Consider the following 12,678-nt stretch of genomic DNA (forward strand, 5'->3'; position numbering starts at 1 on the left):
CCAGAGTCCGAGTATTACTCGAACACGGTCAGACATAGCCACACACAAGGCATGAGAGACGGGCAAATAGGCTGAAAGAGAGAGTCTCTACACTGAGTCAGGGGAACCAACAACAAGCAGTGTAGACCAAACAGCCATACTATGCTAAGCAATTCACTTCCAGGTATAGAAAATCAGAGGAAGTAATCTGTAATAACATGGCACCAGATTGATTTGATATCGTGGAAAACTTCATCAATGTCATGAACATTTCTTTTCTGCCTGCAATATGTGTATTTATACTAAAACAAAGTGTATCACTATGTTGATGTAGCACCCTTTTAGATTAGGTTGCTAGAAAGGTTCAGGTAAATCTAATTCTTTAGCTCCTCTGTAATCATTGGAGCGGTGTGTGATTATTTTTGGCTGTTCTGGGTCTCACTGGCTGCAGGCTCAACTGCTTCCCCTGCCTTCTGGTGGAATTATAGAATGTAGTCGGTTGGAAGAGGCAGACCCTGGACCAGAATATTCATGTGACCTCAGTCAATACCTGGAAGAGAGGATGCCCAGTAGATGGCTGAGGGATGCATAAATAGTTTGTGGCCTGTAGCAGCCAGGTTCTTGTCCAGGAGGAGAAGACCCCAGGTTGAAGGGCTGCTGCCCTTCTGGGCAGTGCAACGGAGGTTTGCAAGAGTTCATCAAGGTCCCAGGTTGGCTGGAGCTGGGGAGGGAGCTATTTTCTGAGAATAACTGGAGCCATACCAATGGATTTCACTGAGGATCTGTTCTGGGAAGTGTCCACCTGACATTGGCTGGAGGCATCCAAGTATCCATGGACATTGTGAGTACAGACTCTGGTGTAGGCTCTTAGTGACTGTCTGCTGCTACATATTGGCCTAAATCTATCTCTCTACCCCTCAGCTCACCCCATCAATCTCCTCACACATCACTGATCTACTAACAGACATATCAGCCTGGATGTCAAACCACTTCCTCAAACTGAATCTAAAACTGAGCTCTTAATATTTCCTCCCCCACGTGCCCCCTCCCCTGACTTCTCTGTCATGATCAATGGCACATCTATCAGACCGTCCCTGCATGCCAGGGTGCTAGGGGTAACCTTAGACTCTGAACAATCCCATACAATCCCTGTCCAAATCATGCCGCCTTAGTCTCCGCAACATTTCCAGAATACGCCCCTTTTTAACTAATGACATCACCAAGCTTCTAATTCACTCCCTGGTCATCTCTCACCTCGATTACTGCAACTCCCTCCTCATTGGATTACGTTTACATAGACTATCCCCCTTCAGTCCATAATGAATGCCTCTGCAAGACTCATCCACCTTACCAACCATTCAGTGTCCTCCACCCCCCTCTGCCAATCCCTCCACTGGCTTCCACTCACCCAACGAATAAAATTCAAAGTACTAACAATAATTTATGTATTTACCAATTTTCAAATTTACGAATATTCGAATTTACGGATATTCGGAAAAAATCGTTAAACAGGTTTTTGATAATTCAGATGTTTCCAAATTAACAAATTTGTCCAAATTAGTTAAAAAACGAATTCGGAACAAAATAAAAAAATAAAAAAGATTGTTTAAAAAAAAGAGACTGTTGTGTGACTGTTATGTTCATAGTTAGATTGTGTCATCAACGCCTATAAGTGTAAGTCGGGGCTCATCTGAGGGAAATTGCTGGGTGTAGCTGCACCCTCATGTTCCCTTTATTGAAGCCCAGAAAATGAGACTGCCAATCTGATTGTAGGCATGTAGGCAGGTGCAGTCCGTACTCCACACTGTAGGTAGCACTAAGCTAAAACGGCAATACAGAAGAGGAAGGAAGTTGTTGGTAACTTAGTTCCTCTATTATTTCCTATGGTCACCCGGGAGCAGTTGCCTGATTGGGCACTGAGCCCCTCATCATCTCAGCAGCCATCTTGGGTGAAGACAGAGCTTATTTAAGTCTCTGGCTCCCTGATTTGCTGCACATTGTGCAAGTGGCCAGCATAGGGACAGGTTCCCTATCTGTTAGGGACAAAACTTAGTGGCAGGGAAAGTTTTGGGAGGAGTAGGGAAAGTATAGGGACTATGTTATCCTCATGAAAGAAGCCTCCCATTTGGATTGGGTTGGCCAGGCCACACTTCCATTCCTCGTTGCGGACACTGTCAGCGTCCCTCCAAGCTCAGGTTTACTGATAATAAAATGCAGCACATGCACACATTAATGACGACTACCTAGTGCCCAGATTAGGGGGAAACTTTGGGATTTCTCGCTGTAATTGCCCAGCAGTTCCTGCTTGGCCTGCTGCATCCTTTTTCTTGCTGAATACCCCCCGGTCCACAATCTGGAACATCTGCCTGATCAGTGAGCAATGACCCCATTGTGTGATGCCCTAAATCTCTGTCCAGTAAGCAGGATGGAGCTGGAGAGGAGACACGGAAAGCTGAGATAAGAAAAAGAGGTGCAATGTTTTGTACTGTTAGTGGTGAATCCCTAGGATCGCTTACATATCCTAGGCTGTTCTATATAGCTCTATATAGAAGTATATTCACATATTTGCCAGAAGTTCCCCATTATGAATTGAGCCACAAGCAGCAGCTGCAATTATTGGAAGTGATATTATTACACACAGAGAATTTCTGACATCCTTAAAAACTGAGCCTTTCAATGTGGACAGGCACACCGCCTCCAGACTTGGCCAAATCAGGCAGAAAAGCCAGCAGCTCATCCTGGTGATGGATGGTTGGTGTGAAAACATTTTGTGACGGCACAAGTAATGCCTATAGACAAAGATGACCACTAAATGCGGGAGATTTACTTGGTGTCGTGAATCTTCCATGTCCTCAAGTTCATCTTCTTCCTCTTTCTTCTGTAAATGTATGAGGCATCCATACATATTTTTTGCCTTAGTGACATTAATTTCTTCATTTACAGAACAAAACTTCTTGGCTCCGGGTTTATCGATGGTCAGTGTGTCGGAGCAGAGGGAACTCAGGACATCACTAATACGGGAGTGGGCTTCTGCTACATAGCGCCTTGGGCCTCTCAAGCGTATATTTTTATTATGGATTACCACACTCAGGTTATCATTTTTCAGACCATCCAACATTTGTTTCTTCTCTTCTTTGAGGAACTGCATAACTAAAAGGGATTTGACTTTAATGTTTTTCTCCATTGGAGTGTCTAGAAAGTCGCTGACTTTGTGGTAACATTTATCTACATTTGAAGACAGGCCGGCGATGACCACATTGTTCTCTGATTCAGAATGGGATTCCAGTATCAGGACTGTTATTTTTTCTGCATTACATGATTCAAGTAGATGTGACTGAAAACTTCCCCACTCCGGACTTTTCAGGATACTCTTTTCTTCAACCGGAACTTCCTTACAAATTAGTTCTTCGTTCATCTGTTCTTCAGCCTCTGTCAAGTCTTTCTTTGAGTAAGCCATCAGTTGAACGGCGTCATCCTCAATTTCCAGCACTGCATTAATGTTGCGATTTACAAAGAGCGTCGAGGATATCTCCTCATTATCGGTGAACATCAAGAACTGCATAAGGTGGGGGTTCATCTGGATGGATTTAGTTTTCATTTGTTGTTTTATGTTGAGTATCTCACATTTGGCGGTGAGCACTTCATCTCTCAATCCGGATAGCCGGATCTCCTTTCTTGGCACATCATAGTCCATATTCAGCTCTGGAACTTGGTCCAGGATCTTCTTCTTCTGGCCGCTGTTACACATATTCTGATAGAGGGCTGGAGACATAGATAAGGTCTCAGTCTTGGTTTGTTTCTTTCTTTCCACTTGTTTAGTGTTTTCCTCTACCAGTTGTCTGAATGTCGGCTCAATCCTTGTAACATCATTGGACAATCCAACCAGGAAAACCTTTTCTCGACCACAGTCAGGTTTGATGAGTACTCCATCATAGGTGGAGCTGCTGACATGTTCCCTAATAGTTTCCCAGACTGACTGATCCATTTTATATTCCAATACTCTAAACTTTTCTATGAGAAGTGAGAATTCATTATAAACTTCTTCCTTCCATCTCGGTACAATCTTTGTCACAGACCTGAGATGGGTGGACAAGGTAGGAGGGAAGAGGAGTTGAAGGACAGGATCCTGGCAGTCTTGATCTGGCCATTTGATCTCACAGTGTTTATTCTTCATCTTCACATCTATGTTGTTCTTTAGTTCTTTATTATTACAGATATGTTGGAATATGTATGGACTGATATTAAATTCTATAGGCTTTGGTATTTCTATACAAGGTCTGTCCTTCCCATACAGTGCTATACCCAACAATGGGTAGTAAGGGTATACGGATATCTTTTTCTTGGAAAACACATGATCCTTCTTCAAAACTCTTTTGACATCTGGAAGAGAAGGAAACAGATGATTCACAATGAAGCTTTCCATATAACTCATAATAAGTATAATGTGGGTATATGTTCCTTTCCTGTGGGTGCTCCAGTAGTATAACACAGTCCAAAATATCTTACCAATTGACTTCACTGCAAAGTTGGTTAACTTTATGTGCTGCTAATGTGTTGGTAATTATGCTGGTCATAAAAACTGAATATATACTTCAGCAGTAGGGAGCTTGTGAAGTAAAAGAAGCACAAAGTTTTTTGTACTATGTTGGCCAACAACAAATATTACACATTTTTGATTGACAATTAAACTTAAAAATTAGTTAAACCGAGACTGAATATAAAGGATTTGATGGGCCAATTGTCACCCTCTCATTGAAGAAGATCCTCATATTCGAAACATTCCTAGCATGGAGAAGGCTCTAGTGTTAAACAAAAATGACTTTGCTGATTTAGGAGTTGATTCCAGTCTAGTGGTACAGAACTCTGTTCTAAGTTACTTTGGTCCTGCGATTATACTGTCTAGTGGACTGTATGTGAACCTACCTTCTGTGTGCTCATTTATGTTCAATCCATCATTTATTGTAACCTGTACCAATACATTGAATTAGCCACTTCCGGACCGCCTTCCACACATTTACTGCGGCAAGGCAGCCCGGCTGCGTGAAACAACATACCTGTACAGCGCTTTGTGCGGTAGCCTCTGGGGGTTCGCGCTAATTGGACAGAGGGGGAACCAATGAGCGTGTCTGGTGGACGCGATGTCCACCAGCCACCCACGATTGTTCCCCATAGAGGCAGTTCTGAGAGGGGAGAACATAGACCCCTTCCCAGTCAGTGTCATTAGTACAGTGATCAGTGCATATTTTTAGCACTGATTACTGTATTGGTGTCGCTGGTCCCCAAAAAAGTGTCACTTAGTGTCCGATTCGTTCCCCACAATGTTGCAGCCCCGCTAAAAATCGCTGATCGCTGCCATTACTAGTGAAAAAGTAAAGAAAAATTCCATAACTATTGGATATTCCATAGTTTGTAGACAATATAACTTTTGTGCAAACCAATCAATATATGCTTATTGGGATTTTTTTTACCAAAAATATGTAGCAGAATACATATTGGCCTAAATCTATCTCTCTACCCCTCAGCTCACCCCATCAATCTCCTCACACATCACTGATCTACTAACAGACATATCAGCCTGGATATCAAACCACTTCCTCAAACTGAATCTAAAACTGAGCTCTTAATATTTCCTCCCCCACGTGCCCCCTCCCCTGACTTCTCTGTCATGATCAATGACACATCTATCAGACCGTCCCTGCATGCCAGGGTGCTAGGGGTAACCTTAGACTCTGAACAATCCCATACAATCCCTGTCCAAATCATGCCGCCTTAGTCTCCGCAACATTTCCAGAATACGCCCCTTTTTAACTAATGACATCACCAAGCTTCTAATTCACTCCCTGGTCATCTCTCACCTCGACTACTGCAACTCCCTCCTCATTGGATTACGTTTACATAGACTATCCCCCTTCAGTCCATAATGAATGCCTCTGCAAGACTCATCCACCTTACCAACCATTCAGTGTCCTCCACCCCCCTCTGCCAATCCCTCCACTGGCTTCCACTCACCCAACGAATAAAATTCAAAGTACTAACAATAATTTACAAAGCCATCCATAACTCTGCCCCCAGCTACATCACTAACGTAGTCCCAAAATACCAACCAAGCCGCTCTCTTCGGTCATCCCAAGACCTCCTTCTCTCTAGCTCTCTTGTCACCTCCTCCCATGCTCACCTCCAGGATTTCTCCAGAGCTTCTCCCATCCTTTGGAACTCCCTAGTCCAATCTGTCCGACTGTCCCCTTATCTATCCATCTTTAGGCGATCCCTGAAAACCCTTCTCTTCAAAGAAGCTTATCCTGCTTCTAACTAACACTGTTTTACTTCCTCCAGCTCATCCCCACAGCCATTACCTTTTGTATCAATTGACCCTTCCTTTTTAGATTGTAAGCTCTAGCGAGCCGGGCCCTCTGATTCCTCTTGTACCAAATTGTAATGTAACTGTAAAGTCTGCCCTCATGTTGTAAAGCGCTGCGCAAACTGTTGGCGCTACATAAAACCTGTACAATAATAATAATAATACATTGATGAAGAAATTTGATTTTTTTTTTTAATCTTCAAAAGTGTTGTTTGTTTTTTTTCTGTTTTTTTTTAGCCCAAACAATAAAAAAAACACAGAGGTCATTAAATACCACCAAATGAAAGCTCTATTTGTGGGAAAAAAAAGGACGAAAAAAAAAGGACATCAATTTTATTTGGGTTAAACGTCACACGACCGCGCAATTGTCAGTTTAACACCGTGCCGTATTGCAAAAAATAGCCTGGTCATGCAGGGGGATAAAACCTTTCGGGCTGAAGTGGTTAATTTACCACTAAATATGTTGTGTCTATTTCCTGAATATAAAGACAAGAGGCAGCGCTTCAGATTGTACCCGGGGACTGTAGATCAAGTGACCCTTCCACCATATACTGCAAGGAATCTAGTTCCAATGTTTTTTGCTCACTGGTGAAATGTATCAGATGGACTCAGAGTTCTGCTCAACAAACTGAAGCTGTACTTGGGGAAATATGGTGTCACCCAAGAAGGCTTAAGACATACCCGACTTAATGGCAAAAACAAACATCTGGGAACCACCAGTGCAAAATCCACTATAAAAATATAATACTTTTTTATTAGTGGACTAGATAAAGAAGCACGTCGCTTCGAAGCGCATCATCTATTATAGAAGACTGCTTTTTTGGCTCCTTTCTGTCTTCTCCTGCTTCAGAAACCTCTGTCTGGCTGGGTGCTTCCATCACTTCTGTTCAGCTTTCTTTGCTGTCACATCTGGTTCCTGTACTTCTGCAGCGTGGCCATTTTGTTGGTGGAATTTGGTTGTCTCCACTGCATTACAGGGCCATCAGATTGCGGCCCTCCCTCCCCCTCTTTGGCACTGCCAGTTCCCGGATTGTTTGGCCATCAAGTCGGGAATGTCTTTAACCTTTTTTGGTGATGTGACAGACCTAGCCAGGACAGAGACTTTTGGAGGGGACTGAATGCTAGCCTTTTGCCTACCGATCATGGGCCCTGGCATTTGGGGGAACGGTGCTCTTTGTGAGCTGTATGCCTGGGGACCTTGGTGGTGGTGTTACTTTGGATTCAGGTCCATGTCCCCCAAAGACACACAGACTCTGGGAACCCCGTATATGCCATATTATAAATAGTGACTGATTCATAATGTTGGGGCTCATAGAAGATGCTGATGTCATCAACTCCAGCCACCTGTCTGTTGTCTGCTATAATGTGTTTATTGTAAATAAGGCTAGTGTGGGCTCTAAGAGTCTTTCACCCATTGTTGTTTGTGTTAATTAACTCTGCTATTGTGAGAAGGTTTTCTGTGTTTCTATTTTATGATAATGTTGTGTCTTCTGAGCTAAAAGACGGCAAGTCTGTCCTAAAGGTCATGTCTCTGAGACACCTAGTCTGGGTAAATGATTTAGTAAATTAGCTCACGTTAATTAGGTTTCTGGTTACAGGTGTATTGTTAGAGTAAGAGGAGCAGGAGGTAGGAACCTCCTCTTTAACTGTATATAAAAACCTTGTAATTTTGGTTCTAATAAATGAGTCCATGTTTAGCAACTAAACAAGTGTCATCTTGTTTTGTGCTTGTGAGCGGTTGGAATATCTGATATCTATATTCAGACTGTGAGGAAGCAGTATTACTGACGGAAGCACTCAGCGGAGTGTGGGATGTTCCGTTATAGCTGACACCATAATGCATCAAGTACAGCTTCAGTTTGTGGAGGGGACTCTTTGGCCTCTGGGAGATCTCTGATGGACAGAGCCAGGGGGCTTAGACTATTGGTTGCTTCTGTTTATTTCCTGGTACTAACTCACAGCCAAGTAAAGGTATCTATTTACTCATGCTCTTATAAGTGTTTGCAGTAACTTTCATTCAATCAGGTGTGTCAGAGGGACTTAAGTTGTTCTTGGAGTCGAGACGCAGAACAGACAACCCAAATTACCAAGCAGCTCCTGCGAGGATAGGGCTACATGTACAACCAGCCTGCCCATACAGTACATGATTCGAAAATTCAGATAGTCCTTGCTGAACTGGCTGAATTTTGATCCATCTATGGCCAGCCTTAGAGGTATTTCTAGGAGGCATCAATAAATATGTACAGGTTCAATGTGCTTTGTACTCACTCTGTGAACTCACCTAGCATATCATAAAACATGATCAGTGCAGCTCTTTCCTCAGGTAACATCGCAATTTCTTTTACTCTTCCCCCTCCTTGTCTTGGGTTCTCAAAGAAAGCTGCCAGATGTGTCTCAGATGTGTTGTCAGGTACATTCTCCACCCTGACACTTTGGGATTCTTCCAGAGGCCTCGCTGTCAGTTTGTTCTCAGCCACTCTGAGGTTGCTGCAGAACGTACTGATGAATCTCGGAATATCTGCAAAAAATAAAATCACAGGAAATTTAATAAAACATAATTCCACTTGAGTTAAAGAGACACTACAATCAAACAGGAAATCTCTACATTTAAAGGAAGCCCGGAGCAAAAGAAATAAAGCAATGAGCGCAGGGCGGGCATGACAGAGTTAACAGGGTGACCATAGCATTGGGGATTTAATGTAAAAGTTGTGGGGATTGGTTGGGGTGGAGGAAAAGGGTGGAGCAGAGTTAACTGAGCAGAGGGAGAGGTCCCTCCCCAGGTCAGTTGGTCAGGCGGAGCGAGCTTGGAAGCATGGCAGCTGTGGAACAGCTATCTGCTAGGCTGAAGGCCGAGAACAGCTATCTGCTAGGCTGAAGGCCGAGACGGCGTCCAAGGGAACGGGATGGCTGGAGGGCAGACTGCCAGCGTTGCTGGGTGAGAGTTCCTCAGCGGCCACTAAGGCGGGGCGTGAGTCAGCACAAGCCTGGCGGTCCAGGCCCCCGGCTCGCTTCTCCCCAGATCCCCCCCTCCCCCTCCCTCCCAGAGTGCAGTGGCAGCAGGTCTGTGCTGGTCGGCTGATTTCAGGGCTGCCCGCGAAGCACGTGGCGGCACATAATTTGGGGGGAAGGGGCTGCAGATGCAGACAGGCCGCGGAGCAAGAAGGGGTAGCGCCAGCAGCTCCAGGGCGGATGCTGGGACTAGCAGGGTGAGAGCAGCGAGCCTGGCTTCTGGCTTGGATGCGGCAGGGGTGGGACTTTGTCGGGGGACGACATCAGCTATGGCAGCCGGGCACCCCAGATCCACGGCCAGTGGCCCCCCAATGATAGGAGGGCGGAGAACAGCAGCCGACAGTGGCCTTGAACGGCGCTGCAGGAAGGAGGATGGTGGACCCAAAAAAGCGACCCACAAATCGGTGGGTGGATCCGGCGCATGAAGGAGGAGTTGGGAGATCTGCGGATCCCCGGCATCCAGTGAAGTATCCGCTGGAGGGCTGTCAGCGAGCGAGGGGAGATGGCGGTAGACCGGTCGGAAGGAGAGCTGTCGCAGACGGACGACGATGGGCAGCGAGGACGTACAGCGGCGGTGGAGACGGGACCTTCGGCTGGTGGGACCCCTCCCAGGCATCCTGGTAAGTCGATACGTATTGCTTCACATGTTGTGGGTACTGATGGGGGAATTCGTAGTGGGGGTCAGGTCACAGCGGGGCGGTCAGACGCGACCATGCCTCCCAATCTGGCCGTGCTGGTTGCAGACCGTGCCACGGCGGAATCAGAGTTACAGGAATTTTTAGCGTGTTTGAGGGAATTAGTGCTCAAGTTTGAGCCAGGGCCCAGCGGTATACAGTAAAAAGCGGAGGCATGGGTGGCTCCTGGGGTCGGGTGGGGGGACAAATGGGGTGACAACAGGCACGGGGACTCCCCCGGGCCTGCTACGGAGCCGGCGGCGCCTGCGATGGTTGCCAACAGAGGAGGCAACAGGTGAAGGGGCTAAAAAACAGGACTTAGTAAGGTTGGCGGATGCAGCAAAATGCGAAGTGTATGTGTGTTTTGAGGGGCCCCTCGGAGCACACCTTAAACGTGAAGTAAGGGAAAAAATTTGGAAGGGAGGATATGTAGAGATTTTTGCGCTCCTACCACTGGAAAAGTTCAATCTGGATAGGGTTAAGCCAGAGGATCACAAGAAGGAGGACAAAGAGAAAAGGAGGTATAGGCTCATCCCTAGGACTTTCACGAATTGGCTGCAGGCCTTTGCATTATTGGGGAGAAGAACCCAGAACACTGCTCGGCACTGTTCTGCTATTTAGACGCCGTGGGAGAGGCACACAGAGTCTACGGGGGAACAGCATGGCTGCGGTACGATGAAGAACTTAGGCAGCGGAGGACTATACGCCCGTCCTTTAGGTGGGACCACAAGGACATCAATTTATAAATGCGCCTTATGACTTTGGCTGGGCCGACGAGCCAGTTTTTTCCGGGGGGGGGGGGGGGGTGGCTGGGGGGGTTTGGGGGTGCTGGCTCATCCAACCCCAGAAAATCGTCCACAAAAAAAAAAAAAAAAAAAAAAAAAAAAAAAAAAAAAAAAAAGGGGTTTGTTGGCAATTTAAAGTGGGTTCCTGCAGATTTGGGGGTCGTGCAAATACAAGCACGAATGTTCAGGTTGTGTAGGTGGACACGCTGTGTCCCGTTGTTTTAAACAGGGAAAAGGCCGTACAGACGAATCTGTTAGTAAGGGGGACAACGCCGGGGAAAGTGGGAAGGATGCAGCCTTTCCTCGATAGGTACCCAGATAGGGAGGCAGCGCGGTTGCTGGGCCTGGGGTTTTTGGAAGGGCTTAGAATTCCGTCACGGCTGGTCGATACTCCCGCGCTGTGACGCAATTTGCGGTCAGTCTTACAACATGCAGACGTGGTTTCGGAGAAACCGCGGAAGGAGGTTTTGTTGGGCCCCATGGGTGGTCCCTTTCCTTCTTTGCCAATACTGGATCTGGTAGTGTCACCTCTAGGGGTCGTGCCGAAGAAAGAGCCTAACAAATTTAGGATAATCCACCATTTATCATTCCCAAAAGGGGGATCGGTGAATGATGCCATCGACCCAGAGATATGCGCGGTATCATATATGTCCTTTGATGCAGCGGTGTTTTGGGTTAGGAAGTATGGGCGGGGGGCACTGATGGCAAAAGCTGACATAGAGTCGGCTTTCCCTTTGCTCCCGGTCCACCCGGATAGCTTTCGTTTGTTAGGTTGTTATTGGCAGGAAGAATTCTACGTAGATCGCTGCCTGCCCATGCGGTGTTCTATATCCTGCGCATTGTTTGAACAGTTCAGTTCATTCATTGAGTGGGTGGTGCGTGACGTCGCGGGAATAAATTCCGTCATACACTATTTGAACGACTTCCTCTGTGTGGGCCCGCCTATATCAGAAGTTTGCGCGGTCCTGTTGGCCATGCTGGAAGATGTTGCTGATAAGTTTGGCATCCCTTTGGCCCCGGAGAAGACAGAGGGTCCAATGACGGTGTTGAGTTTCTTGGGCATCATCTTAGACTCAGATGCCATGGAGTGCAGGCTGCTGGAGGATAAGTTGACGGCACTGAAAGCAGAGATTCGGGGGGTCATGGGACTTCGCAAAGTGCAACTGCGAACCTTACAATCATTACTAGGTACGTTGAACTTTGTGTGTCGCATCCTGCCCATGGGGAGGGTATTTTGCAGGCGGCTGTCTGCAAGTACCGCAGGCGTCACGTCCCTCAAGCACTATGTGCGCTTAGTGAGGGCTCATAGAGAGGACCTGATGGTATGGCACACGTTCCTGGTTAATTTCAACGGCAGGGCGCTGTGGATGTCAGGGCCAGTTAGCAACTTCGATCTGGAGCTGTACACGGATGCGGCGGTTCTGCAGGGTTTGGAGCTTTTTTCCAAGGTAAGTGGAGTGCAGGGCCTTGGCCGCAGTCCTGGAAGGATGCAGGGCTCGTGAAGAATATGTTGCTGCTGGAATTGTTCCCCATGGTGTTAGCGGTAGAGTTGTGGGGGGAATCTTTCAAGAATTTGAAAGTGAGGTTTCACGGGGACAACCTGGGGGTAGTACAGGTAATTAACAAGGTGTCAGCTGCATCACCGCCGGTAGTCAGGTAGCTCAGACACCTTGTTTTGCGCTGTGTGCAGTTGAACATGTTCATCTATGCTGTTCACCTCCCCGGAGTGGAAAATGTCATTGCTGATGTGTTCTCGCTTTCAGTGGGACAGATTCCGGGAGTTGGCACCACGGGCGGAGCAGAGCGGGGTCCCTTGTTCCGAGTGGATGTGGAGGATTACCTTGGACGAGTAGCCGGATGGATCAGGCAGTCA

At 46.5% G+C, this 12,678-nt stretch overlaps 1 protein-coding gene across 2 annotated transcripts in view; it reads right to left on the reverse strand.

Annotated features, from left to right (window-relative positions):
• The window catches only part of LOC141147309 (protein mono-ADP-ribosyltransferase PARP14-like), a 181,662-nt gene that overhangs the window by 96,319 nt on the left and 72,665 nt on the right, over positions 1-12,678 (reverse strand). For both annotated transcript variants that reach the window (XM_073634520.1, XM_073634521.1), the window contains exons 9-10: positions 8,619-8,855; positions 2,807-4,359 (exon numbers count right to left, since the gene is read on the reverse strand). In XM_073634520.1, coding sequence (XP_073490621.1) covers positions 2,807-4,359; positions 8,619-8,855 — 1,790 coding nt within the window. The remainder of the gene's footprint in view (positions 1-2,806; positions 4,360-8,618; positions 8,856-12,678) is intronic.

Source organism: Aquarana catesbeiana, linkage group LG06 (genome assembly GCF_042186555.1).
Source record: "Aquarana catesbeiana isolate 2022-GZ linkage group LG06, ASM4218655v1, whole genome shotgun sequence".
Lineage (NCBI taxonomy): Eukaryota > Metazoa > Chordata > Amphibia > Anura > Ranidae > Aquarana > Aquarana catesbeiana.